Here is a 21,737-nt window from a genome sequence, read left to right as displayed (position 1 = left end):
TGACTCTGGCAGTCATAGTCATTCATTCCGTTTAGATTTAGATTTCCTTTAGCGCGAATACATGCTAGCAAAATGCTAATGTTCTATTCACCCCCTGTCTGTGCATACGAGAAGGCAGAGCGGAATTTTGATGCATTTTAATTAGACGAACAATTAAATGCATAATAATAAGCGCTTGCACATAGGCAAAGTAACTTAAACTGGAGAAGGGCTTCGCAACCAAAGATCCGAGGGTCCAATTTTAGCGATTGCTTGACTTATTAGACAGAAAATCAAGGCTCATCCGGGTATCAAACGACTTTTGGAAGTTAGCTCCGAGGAAGAAGGCGTGGGATGGATGCCCCGTTCCAGGAATAGAAATTTATGAAGGAAGAAGGGATAATGCCCGAATAATTTTCTCCCGTAGCCCCGGTTCTCCACATGATAACCGGGACCGGATTTTCTCCCTATGGCCCTGCAGCTGATCTAAACTCATGTACTGCTTTCACTCTCCGCTATTAAGTCGGCCTGATACACTTAGAACGAACCGAACCTCAAGTAGACCGTTTATACCTCTTTACTCCCAGCCACTGCATAAAACAATTTAATTGAAGTGCAATGAGAGAAAAATTCTTCCAAGTGGAAAATATGCCTTAAGCTATTGTTGCGAATGACATGAACGCTTACAGGGCATAACAAAATGGAACAAATGCGACACTTTCCCGACCCAAGTGAACTAAGCTTGGTGGCAGCGACCGAGCGACCAAGCACGTAGGAAAAATGGTCAGGGAGCACATCTGCTACCTTGCGGAACCCCATTGAGAGCCACCAACAAGCGAGGGGTGACTAATTATCACGATGGATGAATTCGAACCCCTCGACAGGTAGAACAGAGCTACTTTTGTATCTGAATCTCACAATTTGGTAAAAGGAAATGAATTATAATGTGGTCAGCGTGTTAATTTGAAATATTTGAACTGGACAAGAAAACCAGGAAGCAGTAAACAAGCAAGTTACCAAGTTACTGGATGTGATATAACGTATTTATCACATTACTCCACCGAGCAATTGCATGACTAACTCATATGCATCACTTGAAGGTGCCAATTCCTCTGGATATATTGACAGCTAGCATGAAATCCAATACGTGTTATTGTAGAATGTTCACTAAGTGAAATTAATTGGTTCAGTTTGTCGTCGGTTGCGAAATGGAGGAATTAATGTACCTGCCGCGTTCCTTACGCAATCCTCACTTAAAAATCGCTAGCTGAGTGAACAGTAAGTAAATATGTAGTGCATTTAGCTGCAGTGACGGTGCATACCAGTAACGATTATAAAGAACAATTAATGATGTTGATTGGACGCTAAAAGTAATACCACCTAATTCAAGTCCTGAATTAATGGCGTCTGGAAATGCCTCACTGATTTTCAATAGAGAAATATTTTGAAATCGTTTCTCTTGAATGAACACGTATTCGTGCCAAGTAAACTAGGAATAATCAATTTTGAATAAATTCGCCGATATAAAACTCACATTTTTCCTTTGATTTAATTTTTTTTTTCGGAAAATGACGAGCCCACCCACGATTCCCGAAGTTTCCCTATCATGTCACAACCTAATCCTGGCCCTGCTTAAAACTGAAAATCTAAACGTTTAATAAGTAACAAAATTTTCAGACAAGGCGCCCTAAATTATTGAAGCTATTGATATACCAATTCAAAAATATTTTCTGTCAAACAAATACTGCAAAGAATTCAGAATATAATATGATATATGAGGTGTACCAGTTGTTTGTTGATTACCTTCAAGCTTATGATAGTATTGATCGTAACGCCTTGCATAAACTTTTTCAGGATTAGGAGCCCCACCGAAGCTGGTACAGCTAGTTGACGTCACAATGGACAGTAGAGGTGCCAGATTAAAATCTTATTTGAAGCTACAGAAACTTTCAGCTCTGAAGTAAGTTTGGAACAAGAAAGCGATCTCGTTCCCACATTCTTTACTCTGCTACCTAGTCAACAAAATTACACCCAGCTCCAAATGGAAGGACCATTGTCAAATTTTCTCAGATAGTAGCATATACCTACGACGTAGATATAACAACAATAACTTGGAGGCGACTTACAGAATTAGTTTTCCTCTTATTCTTCGTCACACTACAACCCGTGTCGGGCCATGGCTTCCCGAATGTATTGCCTCCAATCTATTTGGTTTAATGACCGCAACCATCAATTCCATATATTTAATAATGCAGTAGTACTGTCAGTCAGCGTGGCCTGAACCCTCATATCATTTTCTAGATTTCCAAATCGATCTGGAGCTATCGATTTTCCCCCTGAATACCCTTGTGGATCTCTCGAGTCGCCAAGTCGTTGAGCGTGACGAACCCATTGGAGATTTGGCCAAGTTTATCACCTTAGACACTTTAAGATTGTCATATATACCGCACAGCTCCCTGTTTTATTTGATTCGCCATCCATCATCTTCTCTAATTGCTCCACAGATTTTTCGTCTCAAAGAAGTTTAGTAATTTTTCAGATGTCTGAGTTACACATCCACAATTATCAACGTTCTCCAAATTGTGCGTTTAGGTCACTATCTTGATTTTTTGTTCATTGACCTTTGCTGCATCGTCGAGTTGTACGAAGGTTTCTTTGGTACGGAGGACGCAACTTGCGTTAACTTAAGAAATATACCAGCCCGCCCCCTATCACGGTTGCTTTTATGAGACGTATTGCTGGGATGCCAAACTGGAGCATAACTTTTGATAGCTTGATATCGACAAATATTTAGTAGATGCCGACATTGAACTGACAGCATTTCTCGAGCACTTGGTTTCACGGGGAAGAGCAGATCTACTAATGAATATCCACCTCTAAAGCCACTCTGATGCTCACCCATGCCGTTATTTTGGTAGAACCCCAAACTACTTTCTAGGATTTTTGTAAAGCTATGGATACCTCTACAGCTGTTGAATATTAGCTTGTCGTTTTCTTTGTAGATCAGAAGATGATACTTGTATTTGCGGGATTAGTACAGAGATGACTTTTCGCGAAATTATTATTTCCTTTCAATAGCTTCGTGGGTATATCAACGGTTCCCGACGCTTTATTCGCTTTCTGGCCCTTTATTGCTGCACCAATCTCCTATAGGGACGGTTGGTTGACTCCAGTCCCGTTTGTGAGATCACCTAATAATCCATGCCATCTTTTTCTCTGCAGATATATATTTTTGGTTGTTACCCTATCTTTATCCTTTCTACTGCTTCGTAAGCTCATCTTTTTTTCTTAGCTACAAATTCGTCATAGCATCCCTCACACTTGTCCATATGTCGTTTAGAGTTTTATTTTTCAGATCAACAAGTTTAATTAATTTGATTAATTTCTTTCCGGAGTAAAAACATAAGGCAGCGCTATTGATCCACTCTGGTCCCTGTCGATGTTGAATCTCTTGTTGAAGCTGACTTTGTTTTCGAAAAGTTTAGATTTAGTTTGCAACACCGATAAGTCGCTCTCACTTCAAAGTGATCAGAGTCGCAGTTCGCTTCTCAATATGTACGAATATCGAGGATGCTAGAGACCCATTTTCTCTGAAAAACCACATGGTCGATCTGGTTGTTAGTTCGGCTATCTGGGAATGCCCTTCTGTGTATGAGCATATCTGGTAAGCACGTAAAGCTCACTATCATATGTACTAGAGGTAGTAGGGTAGTCGGCAAGGCGTTGCCCATCGTCCTTATTGACCACGTGGTAGCTCTGTACTCCTGTCGTCATTTCCAATTTGTGCGTTAAAATACCCAAACAATATTTGGGAATCATACACAGTTTCAAGGCGACTGTAGAAGTCATCTTTAGTTACCTCATCCTTTTCTTCAGTAGAAGCATGCACTGATGGCCGGCCATCATGCATTATAATTAAACTTCAAAAATTGCAAATTGACCTAAAGGACAAGCGCACAGCAATCGTCGACTAGGAAGACCGCCTGTACGTTGGAAAGTACAATTGACGCCAGCTGCAAAATGTTGGTAATTAAAACGAACTGGAGAATACGATCAAATAGACAAAGAGGAACATAGTGCGTCCACAATCTACGCGCAATCGCTTCCACAAAACATGCTTTAACACTCTCCAGGTTTACCTGAATAGTCCACGTACCTCCTCTATTGTTTTGCGTCATGTGATTCTGGAGTAATGCAGTCAGAGCAGTTGGCCCGTGCGGTCATTGTGAATGGAGAACTCCAAAAGGGGTACATTCGACATTCAGAACACCCGATGAGAACCAACAAATCTTCTGGAAAGAAAGCCGCTTCTCCTGAAAGCAATGGCTGAATATGCAGGAAATTAACCGCGAAAAAGAACAACGGTAGGATTGCAATCTCCAACATTCTTTTCCTTCAGTGGCCTAAATAAAGCTCTTCGAGGTAACTCGACTCTTCGACTTTGTCCTCCAATCGGAAACAATCATTTTACTGTGAACGACACATCATAGTTCCCACAGCTTAACAGCCATTGATGCCGGAAGGACTTAGTAGTGGTGCGTAGAAATTGACTATTTCGCGATCCCAAGCAACGATTCCTACACTTTTTTGCCAACGGAGTGAAAGCCTCTATGTGAAGAGGAAGTACAAGAAAAGGCTGGTTGACTATAGGAGGCATATCAAAGCCCAACATCGAGGAAAATTTTAATCCTCAGGCAGGAATGACTCTACAGCAGTCACAATATGCAAGAAGTAAATAGGTAGGTAACAGAGTTAAACCATATGACTATACCGAGACGCGCTGTCTCACACTACTACAAATATCATAAAAGCCACCCTCTAAGAGGAGTGTTTGTGGAAGCTTCTTCAAGGCGCCCAATATTAACTTTTGGTTAGATATGAGAAATGAACAATAAAGTAGTCAATACTTAGCAAATTCGGGAAGTCAGGATTAAGAGGGCAGGATCATAACCAGAAGAAAATCAGCTTTGGGATGAAAATCATGCCTGCAATCCCGAAATTGCAAAACTGACAAAATTGTATTGGAGTTATACTAAGCCCCTGACCAAATTCCGGCCCGTTGCTCCGGGTTCCAATCCCAATCGTTATCTGTGGCATAGCGTTAAGTGTGATAATAGTGAAACTGAAGCACAGTTTGATTGTGTGGATGCCCTACACTCCACTAAGGAGTGAACAGAAAACACTAAATACTACTTTATGATTATGTATGTACTTCGTATGCTTCCTCCGATAACTTACCAAAAATTGTAAAATTATCAAAGTTTTCCAATTTGTATTTCCTGTTAGGTAGGAATAGTGGAATGTATGTAGGTTGGCTTGGAGGCAAGGAAAATACCGGTATAAACTTAAAAACTTAGTTTATTAAAACAAAATTAACAGCTACGGAAAAATGCTTTAGGCTGATGGTATGGCGAAGAGAGAAAAAAAAAAAGAAGAAGAAAAAATAACTTTTGCTTCGGAGAGCTGGCATAGCGTTAAGTAAACTCACAGCGCACCGAGCGCCTTCCGGCGATCATCGCACCACAAGAAAGCGCAAGTCTGGTTCAAATTCAAATATGCGCAAACATTTCCAAAAAGTTATATTTGCTGTCCAGCTGGTCTCTTCTTTTTACTGTATTTTGAATCAAGATGTCGGTTGTTTGTTCATTAACCCCTAATCCCCCTTCACTCCATCGTGGCTCTTCCCGGAAGTTTCTTTCTCCCTTCTCAGAGCTCGATAAGATAGACCAAGCTGAAGAACTTTATGGTCTACTGGAGACCAAACCGTTCCGTGTTAAAAATTATTCAGTTAAGCTGTTCTGAATTCGAACCTTCAACGTTGAGCTCATCCTGGCTGCTTGAGATGGACTAGTTTCACTTGGATGGCAAACAAGAGCTAACCTCGTATGCCACGTTGCAATCACACTGCCATATGCTCAATGAATGTTTGGTAAACGTTGACTGTGAACTCCAAGCACTTCTCAACTACCTAAGCGTCCATTTCTGAAGTCGCACTGGTACTTCCGGATAACTTTTTGATTATTTTGAAGATGTCGATCGCACACAAAGTCGGCTTGAGGATCGATGAAAATAATACGAAGCTCATGGTATTAACGCTGAGAAATACATTAAAAAGTAGCACCACAAAGCATGATCTGAACGATGTTAGTATTTTTACCAAAGGAACCACTTTATGTATTTAAAGAGCCAGCTTCCTAAGGACGGTTACAAGTGAAAAAAGATTTTGCGGCGGATAACTAGAGCAGATAGAAGCTACCATCCCTTCTTTATGACCGACCACCATCTATTGTAGAAATTGCAAAAGGCATATGGAACGAACACTGGAAACCAGAAAAAAAACAACCAAGTATTCAAAAGGACAAATGTTTAGTATTCATTCACGAGGAAGGCTGCCTACGCGATTGGAAAGCATGGTTAACGTAAACAGCAACAAATAAATAAAAAGAACTGGAGGAAGCGGCCACAGGATCCAACATACTGGGAGCAATATCTCAAGCAAACCAGGGAAACTGCCTCGTAACGTAATCGAAGAAGAAGTCCCAATAGAATACCTTCGACGTACAGAACGCTTGATGCATTGGCCGATGATAAACATTTGAAGGCAATTTTCCTGAAAACATGACGCAAGCGCAGAAAACGATTGCGAAAAAATGCAGAATAGTCACCAGAAAATGAATAGAGGTAGGATTGCAATCATCAATCTCCAGATTTCGTTCAAATCCTGATTAATTTCTTACTGAAACCAACGAAAATGTTGACAATCTCTTTCCGTGATTATTGGCATATTTCGTAACTATTGTTATGATTGAAAACAGAAGAAATTCCAAGCTTTTCTGACAACTGGCATTTTCATCAGGTCGACGTTCTCTTGTCTGTCTGGCAGAATGATTTTACTATATTTTTTGACGTCTCTTTTTATGTCAACTTACGTATAATTTTTCACTGATAATGCTTCTGCAAACTGTTGAAAGTAATATGTATGAGAAGAGGCAGTATTTTCCACGCTACAAACAAATTGCTGACTAAGAAAGTAGATAGATTCTCCTCATGCTCTTTTATCTAGTCCTCAGGTATGGTATCCGTGAACTATCACTAGATTTAAGAGAGACATTACTTTACAAATCCTTCAAAGTTATTAGACTCACTAACGATGTAAATAACATGCCATAATGGATTTTCGTTAGAGGTTCCCGTCTAATTCGTTTCCGAAACGAGAAGAGATGCATAAATACGGTTGTGAAGCATTGACTTTGACACAAGCATCAGAAATGATAGTTTCCAATGTAAGCCAAATTTTTAGACAGGCATAAGAGGGAAGTAATCAGTGAGTTCTTTACAACAGCAGTTGTACAGTTTCTATGAGGATCTAGCGATTCAGCGGAAATTACAGGCGGGGGATCACTATGAACAAGTGCCTAAAAGGGTAGTGCAGTAGAAAAACCGCTTAGAAATTGGGGATATTTGTGGACGACGCAGGTATAAGACAGTTGAATGCTTCCAGCTCGAGGACACTGTCAAAAGATGAAGCTGCCTGCTTGTATTCGAAAGAATAGAACTCAAATTGCGCTGATGAAGAAGAATAAATCCAGTAATTGTCAATTTTATTGGTTAGTTAATATTTCAAGTAACCAAACTAAAGGTTTTTCATTGTTTGGCTATTGATTCTCGAGACATAGTAAAAAAGAAAGATCTTCTTTAATTTCATTCCTTGGAAACATCAGTTTTGAACCGAATCTCGAAAACTGGCTGCATCTAGATAGATGTCATATCAAAACCAGGAAAGGAAGGTGTCTTAAGTGCAGCATCCCTTCCACCGAACAAAAGTGTTTTCTGACTGAAAGTAGCTTGTCAAGTCTTAATTGAAAGTGACGTTATGTTTGCTAGACGAAACAAATACAATATCTGGTAGTTAATTGAGAATCTATTCGAAGGAAGAAGGAGTAGAAACTGTTGCTCATAAGTAAATCGGCGTTTTTTCAATTTCCTTAAAACGAAATGGTCTAACAACTGTTCTTCATTTTCAATTTATAGCTGTTTTCACCAGCATAATGGAGGCTATGATAATTTCAATCATTTCTGCAGTACATTCAAACAAATCATTTCTGATGCGAAATTGGCCTATTGTTAGATGAACTCCTTCAAACTTCGTTTTTAACATGGATTTTTAAGGGGGACTAATTACCGTCTTATATGGTAATACGAACAAAGATTAATCACGGAATCAAATTATGAAATACAACAATTAACCAACATTACAATTAATTGAGCCAAACTAATAAGAACTCTTTCAATTAAAGCTCGAAGGTAATACACCGGAAAAATAAGATACAACTTAATTGGCTATAATGAACAGTCGTAAAATTTCTAAATGACTTGTTCCGAAAGTGGTTAAATGTATATAGTTTCCGCGTCTTGAGTTATATCGGAACTTTCGATCTATGGATGTAAGGAATTTATGCATCCCATTTTGCTTTTATTTCATAATTAATAGAACTAAAGGAGCATTTCCTTACATTGATGATGAAACTGTAAAAGTTATATGCACCCAGCAGAATAGCAAACAATAAGTTCCACATAAAAGTCCAACGGCGGAACTAGGAGTCGAAGCTAGTACGCAGCTGCTAGAGGCTGACTCGCTATTCACATGAAGAGTGTGCCTTCAGTATAAACAATTGTCAACTCAACCCATCTTTGTGTAATATTCGTGAAGGTTTAGCCCAGAAATTATTCAATAAAACTATTTGCAATAAGAAGAGGTTAAATTTAGGGCTCTAGGGAAACAGCTTCCATTTTGGTGAAGTTCTACCTATGCAATCACAATTACGAAGACGAGTTTCTTATCATGCCATAGCGTTAATGGTCAACTCGAACCTTATCGCCTCGAGGCATCGCCTTCAACATCCCCATCTTTCTACCGCGGTCTCTAGTTTCTTATATTTTGCCGCATTTCGCCGACTTTATCATTGATGACTGCCCATCACGCCCACGACTTTCCTTATGCCCACATTAGCTTGAATCAATTCGGTGTGTCCAGCCCATTGCAATGTTTATGGCTTATCCAGAATATAAGTAATTCGTACAGCTTAGCATTAGACCGGATTCATATACATATACATATCTACATGTCTCCTGTTCACTCCTTTGTGTAGTGTAGGACATATATACAGTCCGATTTTCAACGACACCATGTTTCAGTTTGACATCATCACACTTGATACCGTGCAAATGCGGGACAGCACAAATTCGAACACAAACATCCATGACGAACTGGGATTCGAACCCGGGGTAGTGAGGCTGGCGCTCAACTAAGTCCGTAATCTCACCGTCAAAGTCTCATCCGAGTTTTTACCACCTTATTTTCTACTTTTTCTATCTTAAAAAATAAAATGGCTGCACTGAAATAGGTATCCAATACAGTGGCCCACGTTCTGCATTAATTCCAAAATAACGCTGAAGGGTGAGCAGCAATTAGTCGATATCTTCCGACTTTTACCTCCATCTGTTAACCTCGATTATTAGATTTTAATTTGCTGTTCTTCGCTTTACTCGCACGGCTACCGCCTTTATCTAGTAGCAACGCTGAAAATCTGATAGGAATAATTTCGTTTTAACGATTCGAGCATGCACGGTTTTACCATAATGCCATAAGAGGTTGATTATACGGTTCAGTCCGGTAGTTGGTTCTCAAAATTGTTTTTGCCCTTTCTTCATCCTCTCGCCATACTCAATTTTTTCCCAATTTTTCATTTCATTTCCTTCCTTGGCTTTTCCATAGATTTTCGCTCAAATCGACAGCCATTCAAGTATCTCGGCTACCGCACACCGAATAATACAATTCCAGAATGGAAGCATATTTTCGGTTATGATTTTTTGATTTGATTATCGACGGTAAGTTGGCTAAACGTGACTAACTTCATAATTTACTTTTGTGTAAAATTTGTTTCGTTTTATGGCGGCAAACGATTCGGTGCTGTGTGAATCAGATGATACGTTGATTGTGGGGATAATTTGAAATTATTAACAGACGTTACCGTGCGATATCCTTTGTAGTCATTCAAGATCGCCAGGGGAGGGGGAAACAAGTGACCAGCAAAAGACCAACAAGACTTTAAACAGAAATTCATGAGATACCCTGAGCAAATGCGAGTACTCTCCGGACCTCGGGAAGACAACTTGGCTGCGGTCTACAGAACCTCGCCAGAGAAAGATGTGTAGATAATAGTAGGCAAAAAACGCCATGGTAATTTCGTTTGATTTCTACCTCTAATGGCAAGGTGAGAAGTTTTCCAGCATGCGGGATGTTTTTTCTTTGTGTATTTTGATACATCTCCGTCTCTCGTCTCGATTTTCAGAGGAAACCAGAAAATTTTTGATGATCGTTAGATTTGGTAAGTATAAATGGAATATTTATTAAAGTCAATTGTTAATCTTTATACATGGCATACAGATCTTTATGGTCATGCTCGGTTTACGTCGGTGCAGGTAATTATTCTCGAATTAAAACCGGAAGTTTAAACTACTGAACAATCTCTATACATGCACATCCAGCGTATCCATATATATGGGAATTGATGCTGACGCTAATGCTGCTGATGATGATGATGAGGATGACGAGTGATAGGTAGCTTTTAGCTATTAATTTGATGAATTGAGAATCAGGTAATGAGGAAATTATGAATTTAGAAGAATAGAATGTATAATGGGAAACGAATAATTGACCTTTGAGTAAATAACTGAAATTACAATGGCAGGACTTTGTCAGTTTTTGTTAAAATCCTAAGTGGCTCATATAAGTTGTCAATATTTGCATTATAATCTGTGAATTTACTCTCTACGCCAAATATATTTTTTTATTAACATAAAAATTCCTTGAAATTTTTAGAAGATTATGGTCAACTATGCCATTCAATCTCAAGGAGGAATCGTTAACATCCCCAATGATCCGCAATAAAAAGTGCCAATAGGTTTGTTATTCATTGGCAAGCGGGCACACTTCAAAAGACTCCTGGTATGCCGGATATACCGTCATGGTGAAGCTCGCACCTAAGGAATACTATTGTATATAGTGGTCAAAGATGAAGCAGAAAAGCTGTCAAGGAATTTTCATCACTCCAAAGACTCGCATGCCTCTGCATTACAGATTGCATGAAGAGAAGACTCACCATTACCTTGAAGAGGTTATTGCCACCCTAGAACCCCGTAGTCAAAGGAGAGGCGAAGCTTACAGCGTACAGGCACCTTTGGAGGAAGTACGAACTTGCTAAAATCCATATCCTATCTGGCAGTCAAGTGGCATTAAAAACCTTCGGTGAGCTTTAGGCACAGCAAATAATACGAGAGGCGAAACGGCACCCGTATCTTGTTGAACTGAATCGCGCTCCCGCTTGATCAGGTGTACCTAATAAATGACCTCTTAAAGACCTCTTAAAGATAAGACTTTTCACATGAGTAAACTCTGGTAAAGTTGCATAATAAGCCAGTAAACTACAGCCTAGTCCAGCATAACACAATCCTACAAAAAGCCCCCCCCCCCCCTGTTCATTTAAGTTACCAACTAATTGTTTGAATAATGGTGCCCAATATGGAAGATAAAACTTATCCAGTATTCACAGTGTCGATACTCAACCGAAAAAACAATAAAAACTTCTCATCGGAAGGACATAGAACTTGACAATTGCGGCTATATTATAGCACTACCAGCCTCGGCTAGTCGAAGTTCCTTTCCCTTCTGTCACTCTATATGACCTATTTGCATCTAAATATGCTCTTTTTTGCAAATCACACTGATTACTCCTGATAGATGTGTCAAAATTTTATAAGAAACTATAGTTCGCAGATCTAGAGTCTAGATAGCAGTTGATTAATTTCAAAATATATATTTATAATAGCTAGATATAAAATTTTAATATGATATGCTGATATGATTATATTTTGGAAAGCAATCAATGCGTCACCGTTTGGGACATTAGGGCCAATATGTTTCCTTCGAACGCTAAGACGTGAAATACTTCGTCTACGCTGTCTTATGGTTGCAATATAGCCAAATATACATACAAGTTGAGGAAACCATTTTGTGATCAGTATCTTTCCTCATTGGAAGAATGCATAAGTACACCAATTCGATATCCCTAAAAGTTGTCTGGCGTCCTAACCTACGCCATCGCTCCATCTCAGGCAGGGTCTCCCTCGTCTTCTTTCTCTACCATAGATATTGCCCTTATAGACTATCCGGGTTGAATCATCCCCATTCATACGGATTAGATGACCTGCCCACCGCAACCTGTTGGGCCAGATTTTATCCACAACCAGACGGTGGTGGTATCGCTCATAGTCGTTATGTAGGCTACGGATTCGGCCAAAAATGCTTCGGAGGATTCTTCTCTCAAACGCGGCCAAGAGTTCGCAATTCTTCTTGCTAAGAACCCAAGTTTCCGAGGAATACATGAGGACTGGCAAGATCATAGTCTTGTACAGTGAGAGCTTTGACCCCATGATGAGACGTTTCGGGTGAAACAGTTTTCGTAAGCTGAAATAGACTCTGCTGGCTGCCAACAACCGTGCGCGGATTTCATCATTGTAGCTGTTATCAGCTGTGATTTTCGACCCTAGATAGGAGAAATTATCAACCTTCAACCTTCAGTCATTCAGTAATTGAATTGGATCATCTAAATAGGGCTCTTCACTTTTCTCGGTCAGAAACTTAGACTGTGTAGAATTAGAGGCTTTTAGATACTTATTTAATATGCCAAACAATCACTGCTTTGGAATGCCTTGAGGTCGTTTATGATAGACTTAGGCTCATTCGGCTGATTCGGTGAGCGGATATCATCAGCACATTCGATATGTTTGAGGAGAGATGACGTAGCGAATCACTAACTTATTTTTTAAGAATATCAGCCTCAACGCAGTTGAAAATAGTCAAAATCAATAATTTTGCAAGTTGCAAATCTCGTAAAATCCAGCCAGAAATATCCGCTTTAAACCAAAATAGTTATATTAGTTGCATGAATCTCAATTTAGACAAAAATATAGGTTTCGGTTGTAGTTTACGAAACATTGAACATCAAAAACTATGCCCAAATGTTAAACAAATCTGTTTTCGCAGAAAATTAAAGCTCATGGTATAGAAAAATGATGTATAAATATGCAGAAGAAAGTTAAAGTAAACCGGGCGGGTAGTTTTCCTGAATTCTTACGACGCGCACCGAAAGAATTTCTTTCGAGAAATACCTGTGCAAAACTTACGATAGTTGAAACAATAAACTGGTCGTCATCTCTACACTTGGTGGTAGATTTTACATTCCATATTGCTTCATCGACCTCTCTCATCAACTGAATACTGACTAACCTTGAAATAGCAACTCTCAACTTCAATAGACTGTTACCGTTTGCGAAAATCAGGCAAGAATTGCAAATAACCAAAAAAAAATGTCTAAGGCGCTTGCTTCCACGTGGATTCATCAAAGTAGAAATTTTTTCAGACCGAATTCGAGCAGAGCCATTTAAAAACAGACAACAAACAGATGAATTGTCACCGGAGGTAAAAAATGGAGTTCTGATAATGTCGAGCAAAAGCAATGGCGGAAAGAGCGATTTTGAGCTCCATCCAGAAACAAAGACAAAGCCAAGAACAAGGAAATAACCCACTATTGTTGAGGATGGTAGAAGTGAATCGTCCATTATCAGTGGTCATACCATTACCAATCTCTAAAATCAATTGAAGAACAGGCAAAGATTGAGGGAAACAGTTGAAAAAGGTATTCACAATGCAGGATATGGAAATATCATTTTCCTGCCAGACAATAAACAGCTACGCATACCTTTGGTAGCGAGTCAAAACCTAAAGGTGCTTGACTGGGAAGTTTTGTTCCATCTACCGCACAGTCCTGATATTGCCCCGCTCTTTAAATTGCGCTTATTTCCCTAAATCCAAAATGCAACTATGAAAAGCGCTACAAAACCGTAGACGGTAAAACTAAGACTAATATAGAACGAAGACATACAGCGAAATTTAAAATGATCCTCCCCTTTATTCCCCAAATATTCTCTTAATGGTCTTAAGAAGACAACTATCTCGCTTTTTTTTTTATTTTTAGCTTTTTCTTGCTGTTAGTTATTGAAAATACGAAATGCTTCGAAGATACCACATTCTGTGAGTTCGTTCACTACTTCTCTTTATTCTTCTTATGGACATTGTCAGACCTGAATGGAGTGGCGTTCAACAACTGGCGTTCTTCGTGATCGAGGTATCAATAAACATCTCAAATTAAAAATATACCAAGTGTCGTTCGCCCTGTCGCTTTCTATGGTTCTGAATGCTGGTTAACTATAAAAGACAATGAATGGCGCAGTGCACTAATGCAGACGTAAACGCCACATTTGAAAGGATGATATTCGCAATCGATATGGGGTTGCACCGATCATGGAAAAATTACGAGGCGTGATATGGTCACGTGATTCATGCTAACGAGAATTTGCTTGCCAATCGCTATCCTCTCCTCAATAGTTAGTGCTTTGAGCATTTTCTTCTCTATTTTTACGTTATGTGAACATGATCGCGATCCGATATCCATCTCAATACTTTGAAAACTAGCGAATAAATTTATCATACTCGTAGGATTCCCCAAAAATTGTACGAAATACTTCACGTGATTATGGCAAACTCCGCTTTGATATGTATGGGATTAATATGTTTGTGCATTACGAGGGACTCAAATGCCATGGAGACAGGTGCGCTATTTTCTGAAAAAAAAGTTATACAGTACTTTTTTGAGGGAAACTTCTCAGTTAAGAAAACTTATAGTATCTAATAATTTGAAAAGAAAACCAATCCAGGTTTACTATCTAAAAATTATTGTCAACTAATAGACACAAATCACTGAATACATATTACATAATGGCAAAGCCTTACAAAGAAAACACGGGCCCGGTATAAAAATTCTATAAACTCCTATTATCTCTTCAGCATTAGTTAGTTTTTAATTCTGCTCGCGATTTAAGGATGAATTTCGATAAAATAAACCAAAATAAAACGAAAATAACAACTTTACACATCTAGTCAGGTTATCGAAGTATTGAATTTTGGAATTTCCGAGTTTTGACATATTCATGAAATTATTTCGTTGCTTTGGACGTCTGAAAACACAATTTAAGCTTGTTTTCATATCAACTTTTTATATTTGATTCTAATTTATTATTATTTAATGAACAAAATGAATAAATTAATTTTTAAAAATATAATTTTAAAAAAATGTTCGTACACTGCGTTGCTCTGTCTTCAATTTGCGCTTTTCGATGCACGTTGAAAATTTTCCTTGGAAAGCAAATTATAGAGGCTCTTCAAAAGGATGGAAGAAGAGGAGTCCCAATTTATTATGTTATAATAGAATTATTAATCCAGCAAAAGGAACATCCCTTACAGGGAGTATGAAGTACGTGAACTTCTTGTAATTATCAATATGAAAGTTACTAGTGCATAGAAGCATCTGATCATCGTGGTGACGCCAAATTTAGACGAGGCCCGTTAGGGTCAATTGTTGCGGCCATTGTCGGGAAATAGCTGTTTAATGTTACAATTATTACTATAGGCAAAACATAACGGAGTTGACAGACCTAGTTCCTCAATATACCAGATAAATTCAGGGCAATTACTCACGTAGTTGGAAAGTCAGTAAAGATGCAGGAAAATCGGGGTACTATAGCTATATGAAATGTCATAAGGAACTTTATTTTCAAACACCTGAACAAGGAACATTTGGTAAGGAAAATAGCCTTTCCAAGAGCTTAAAAGTAGTGTTCCCAAAATATCCTTTTGGACATCTATGTGTACGGAATATAGACGAAATTGGTTATCCTTGCCAAAACATATCAGCAGTTTTAATGGAAAATTCTTGTGTGGGTTCGGTTGGGTACGCTAACTCTTCCGTCTGGATGTAGCAAGTAGAATTTATTAAACCCATGATCCATTTCATAAAATACACAAATTTGTCTACAGAATCACCTACTTTAGAGCTTAGATAATCATGCTTCTCATCTGTCAGTAGAAGCTGGTATTTAGAATCACAACGTGGCGTGCCGCTGCTTTTATTTTCTCCATAACATAGACTATAAATTTTTCTGCATATGGGCCAACAAAAACATATTACAAGTCGCAATGCAACGACTGGATGAAGGACAATGCTAGAAAAGTTCTGCAAATACGTCACATCTCAGGACTTTTTGGACTGACATTGGATTTGGCAGAACTCTGGAGTTTGTTTGTCTATACAATCCGGACGTATTTACTGACACTGTCGTCGTTAAAGCTCAAATAAGTACTGGAAATGCTTCGACATCTATAGACTAAACATATACCGGCGAAAAAGAATAGCGGCCTATAGTGTTAAACAATCAATCAGTCGCCGGGCATAGAAGGTTTCTGATCATTCTGCGAGTTTGACATCAATTTTGACTGATATTGGCACAAGTCCAATGGTACCTTCAAACGAATGAAAACCGAAGTCCTGACTTCATGGGAAAACATGGCGTTGTTAAAAGACAAAAAACGAAACCAGATTTTAAATATGAAAAACAAAGCAATGAAAGAAGAAAATAAGAAGACTAAGCAACAATAACCAAAACCGAACATAGCTCCGAAGAAAATAACAAAGAAGCCGTCTCCATTATCATCGAAATCTGATGCAGATTTTTGCATTATTGCAAGCTTGTTTTACCATGGAAATTGATTCGGGAAAACTGTATTCATTTTGACACACGTGACAGACATTTGAAATGCGTTAATACTTATGCAACAAAGTTGTGAAAATTGTGACATAAACTAATTTCTATTAAGCGACACATTTTAATTGTTTATTATATTCTACTTTCGTATGCCTTGTTTTTATGTTACCGCAATAAATAATAAACATTTGATCGAAATCTTGAATATCTAATCCATTTGACAATGCCCATCTTTTTATTCTTTTATTGCTTATTCCCAGTCAATCTTGTTACCAATGTTAACTTCATTTGAATATCAGGACTGTTTTCAATGTTTGAGTTTTGGTTTTAATTGTTTTCTGCAAGCCTTTAACGTTCATTTCCAATCTGAGGTCACTTTGGTCGTTCACAAGTTTCTCAGAGGTGACGGGCCGATTTACAATGGTTTCATGGAATTGCACTTTTTGAATGAAAATCGATATAGAGGGTCTGAGTAAAGCAATGAGCATTAAAATAAAAATTCAAAACTTCTTCCTTTGGCTAGCTAAAGCTAAAGGGATCCAGATGAGAAACCCCTCCTCCCGTTCTTCAGCTAAACTTTCATGACCAGACTAAAAACGAAGTTAACTTCGCCTGATTTGATGAAAAAAATTGGTAGTTGGTACCTGCGCACTCATCGGAAAGGACGAAATCAAAATGACGCGCAACACTCTCAGCAGATTACATCCAAATGAATTCACCCTGGTAATAGAAATGGAATGAAAAGTATCATGCTGGAACCTGATATGGAGGAGGAAACAGAAAATTAGTCCTGGAGATCTATAGAAAACTAACCGATACCAAGTGAGTTGTTCCCAGCACTTCGCACCGTGCTCATCATCATAAATAAACCCCCATATGCCTACTCTTCCTAGGAAAAATACGGTGAAAGAGAAGCCAAACACACAAGACCATCATCAGCATGATCAGCAAACAAAAAAGGACGCTTCAACGACAAGCCTTCACCAAATCTACTCCGGATTAACAGCCCGAAGGGAGAATAGCTACAGAACCCAACCAAATCTCTCTGTCGTTGAAGCGGAAGCTGCGGAAGCATGATTTGGTCATGACGGAACAGCCAACTCATTTTTTTTGGGATCAATCAAAGACCAAATCGACAAAATGGCCAAATCTGGAATACACAAAATTTCCTGCGCCCATTGTAACCAAGTTAGCACCTCAGAGGGCAACTGAATGAGACAGAGTTGAGGGAAAAAAGAATTGAGAAATTTCAGATCGAAGGTAGTGGTCCACGTAGCTTTGACGAACCACACCATTTCTGAGGAGCAAGATTGGTGAAACACATAAGAGATTTATAGACGTTCCGGAAAATACGCAAAACCCAGAAAGATGCACTGCTCATCAGGGATTTTCTTCTATTTAAATTGTATGACGCGAACTAGAAAATATGCGCAACCTATGGGCCTTTTGCTTAGAAATTAACAACGTTCAACTTTCGATATCTCGAAAACTAAGCAAGATATTGAAAAAATCTACATTGCATTTTCGCGTTATTTTGCCTCATTTTACCGAATTCCACTGTCAAATCGCGGCGCTACTAAAATCATAATCGTGCCAAATAATAGAACATAGCACCAAGTGACACCACCACCACAGGTTGTAGGTAGGTATGATTTTCATTCAACAGATCAGATGCTATTACAATTGCTATAGTTAGCAATGAAATTATACTCAAATGTCTCCAATGCTGTTAGCAGGAAAGATCAACCAAGGATCCAGCCGACCAAATGGCCAAATCTAGAATCTACAAGATGCCCTGTGCCCATTGCAACAAAGTATGCATCGGGTAGACGAGAAGGGAAGTAAAAACGTGTCTCGAAGAGTAGCTGTAGGAGGTAGAATTGGTCGGAAAAAAGGCATCGACATACTTCAGATCAAAGGTGGTGGGACAAATCATTTTGACGAACTTTTCCAAGGAGGACGTAAGTTTGGTAAGACACATAAGAGTAAGCGATACAAGAAAATTACACGTGCCACGAAGAATGGAAATTTACAGAATCCATAAAGGTGCCCTCTTTTAACAGGGACCAAGGCAACACTTTCTGTTTAACTTTATGACCATAGAAAATATTTTGTTGGTAGTCAAACCAATTTATCATCTCAAAAACAATACTCGGAACAATCAAGAATAAAATGAGCCCGCAATGAGATTTGCATAGGATTGCTCGGCGAAAAGTGAAGTCACGTCGCAAAAACACGGAAAGCATATTATTCAGCCTTCTGTTTAGTCGTTGGTTTAAACAATAGTTTAGTGGAAGAGATTTGGATGTCTTCTGCGTAGCACCTTGCAAGGTAAATTCTACCTTTGTTATTTCAGAAAGGGAGGGAGAAAACTTCTGCTAAGTAGCGAAATTTCCCGTGCCTATTACAACAAAGTTTACATCGGACAGACAAGAAGGAAAGTGGAAACCAAACTCAGAGAGCACCTAAAGGAGGGAGAGTTGCCCGGAAAAAATTGACAGACTTTAGATCGAAGGTAGCGGGGCTCATCGTTTCGACGATCCATACCGTTTCCAAGAAGGACGCAACTTTGGTGAATCTCATAAGTGATGCAAGAAAATTAGACGTGCCCGAAAATGGAGGAATTTATAGTACCCAGAGGGACGCACTTTTTATCAAGGACCAAGATTTGAACTTTATAACCGGAAATAAAAAATAAGCGCAACCTACAGACCTTTCCTATACAAATTTAACGTGAAATTTGCAATAAAGCATGCATGGAATATGTTTTCAAACGTTCAGAGTAACAAAATATATTTTGCTAATAAACCGAAATTCGGGACTTTCGACCTTTGATATGTCGAAAACTAAGCAAGGAAAGAAATAGCTGATTTTACCGAAATCCATTGCCAAATCTCGGCGCCACCGAAATCGTAATATTGCCAAATAATAGAAAAGACGCGACCACCCACATTTAACAGGTCAGATGGTATCATAAAATTCAAACGATCTTCAAAGATCAGAGTAGCTGGATCCAAGTTTAGTTTACACTGATTGGGATAGCTGACAATTATCAACGTCCAATTGTCCCTGATCCTTTTGGAAGTTGGGATAAGTTGAAACCAGCGAACCAACAGAGGTTTTAATGTAGTAATTCCTTCCTTTTAATTGGGATGCGTTCCCTATTTTCTCCTAATTACAGATTTCTTGTTCCCACTTCCTATAAATTCTAGACTACCAAGGTCAATACTACTCACCATTACTGCAAATGCTATGACTGTCCAATTGTGTACTTGAATCACTATCGCTATCATCATGCGTGCTACTCGTCCTTCCTAGGCCACTGTTATTACCCGGAGGCACCGAGAGATCCCTGGGTCCTTGGGGTGATGGTGATCTGCCCTCCTCCTCCAAGTCACTGTGTCGATGCGGATGCATTCCGTGATGGTGATGCAAATGGTGGTAGTGATGCATGGCGTTGGCGTGATTCAAGTTGTGGTGCCCGTTCTCGTTGCCGGCATTCGCCGCGGCCGCAGCATTGGCCGCTGCGTTTGCAGCCGCTGCAACTGCACTTCCGGCCAGGATATCGTTGATCATAAATCGCGATCGGGGAGGTTGTAGCACGGCCATAGATCCTCGCTGAACGGGAACAGTCATAGCGGGCGTTGGCGTGGCCGTGGTGTGCCTAATGGGGCTAATTGGGCCGCCCTCCTGCCTAGAGTTGTCGTTTTCACTGCCGTCGCTAACTCTTACGCCCAGATCGCGAGCTGCCGGACTAATTGCAAGGCCGCTGGTGTCGTCGTCGCCACCTCTTCCACCTACAACCGATGTCAACTCGGATATGGTCGTGGTTGTGTGAAGTGGGCTATCGCCCGGCGTATGCCACTGCAGCACGATTTTGACTGTTTTAAGGCAAACCGTTCTTAAAAATCAAAATCCGCATGGGAGTCGTCCAGCTGTTGCACGAACCAACTGTCTTCAGACCCTCTAGATCAAACTTGCCCCAAGTGTTCCAGTTCCTATCACACAAAACCACCGGATGCTAATCGATCACTAATTTTGTCATTCACTGTACTTTCTCACACTTTTCTGCAAACTACACACGCAATTATCATCATAAAAATTCCAAACGATATTTCACGGGAAATGCGTTTAAGAAATTCTGGCGCACGCCGCACTCGGTGAATCCCCAAAACAAAAGCGTAAACACCAACGAAAAGTACTGCCTGTGGTCATTCCAATTGTTCCGGGTTGCATTCACGCGGACACCATCGCGCTCCTCGTAGCCACCAGAATCCACTAAACTCGCTACAACAGTAAACTAACGGATTTTGACACAATTTGCTTGGATAAGTTTCGCGCTCCTAAAGCTGTCGAAGAAGCACTTCCCTAAACACAGGGTGATTACCCTATCGGCGGATGAACAGGCAGAGCGGAACAGGGTAGAGCCGGAGGTACCAGTAACTGCACAAAACCTACATCACCCGAGTTAGTTCGCTGTCAAACCGACACTAAACATCTCACTAAACGCCTTGCAATGCGTTACGTCAGTAGGTGAACTGGTCGAGCCAGCGGCCGAGATGCCTGCTTACACCGCACTCGCACCCGTGCGCGCCCGGCCCGCGGCCGTCATCCGTCCTACTCTCAGCCGGCTCCGGACCAGCTCCGTGCAGCCGCTGGGCCCCTTCCAAGTCGCTTGCCGAAACCAGTTCCAGCGCCGCGGGGACGCGCCGCGGCCTCTTCGCCTTCGCTTTGTGCTCGAGTGCCTTTTACACATTTACTTGATCGCTTCCTTTATCCGAAAAGGGTGTGAAAAGTCGGCGCTCGGCCGGAGGAACCTGTTCTTCGCGTCCGCATAAATGGAGATCTGCAAGTCGGTCGTGGGCCTCAGCCAATTGACTCGGGCCGGGAAGCGCGTGGGGGATCAGTGGCGGCCAGCCAATAGCGCCGAGCCCGCCTCACGCCGGCATCAGAATCGAAAATGTCTTCGCAGCCTGCCCTTGGCTAGACAGAGAGCGCAACAGAGCAGCCGAGTGCTTGCGCAGTCAACGCGGGCGGGG

At 40.1% G+C, this 21,737-nt stretch overlaps 1 protein-coding gene across 1 annotated transcript in view; it reads right to left on the bottom strand.

The window, feature by feature from the left end:
* LOC119657729 (homeobox protein B-H1-like) overlaps positions 1 to 21,526 on the bottom strand; it is a 108,806-nt gene extending 87,280 nt beyond the window's left edge. The window contains exon 1 of the mRNA XM_038064772.1: positions 19,935 to 21,526. Coding sequence (XP_037920700.1) covers positions 19,935 to 20,334 — 400 coding nt within the window. The 5' untranslated portion in view covers positions 20,335 to 21,526. The remainder of the gene's footprint in view (positions 1 to 19,934) is intronic.
* Positions 21,527 to 21,737: the final 211 nt, after the last annotated feature.

This window comes from Hermetia illucens, chromosome 5 (genome assembly GCF_905115235.1).
Source record: "Hermetia illucens chromosome 5, iHerIll2.2.curated.20191125, whole genome shotgun sequence".
Lineage (NCBI taxonomy): Eukaryota > Metazoa > Arthropoda > Insecta > Diptera > Stratiomyidae > Hermetia > Hermetia illucens.
Note: the sequence above shows the minus strand (reverse complement) of the source record. Positions and strands in the feature narration are given on the sequence as shown.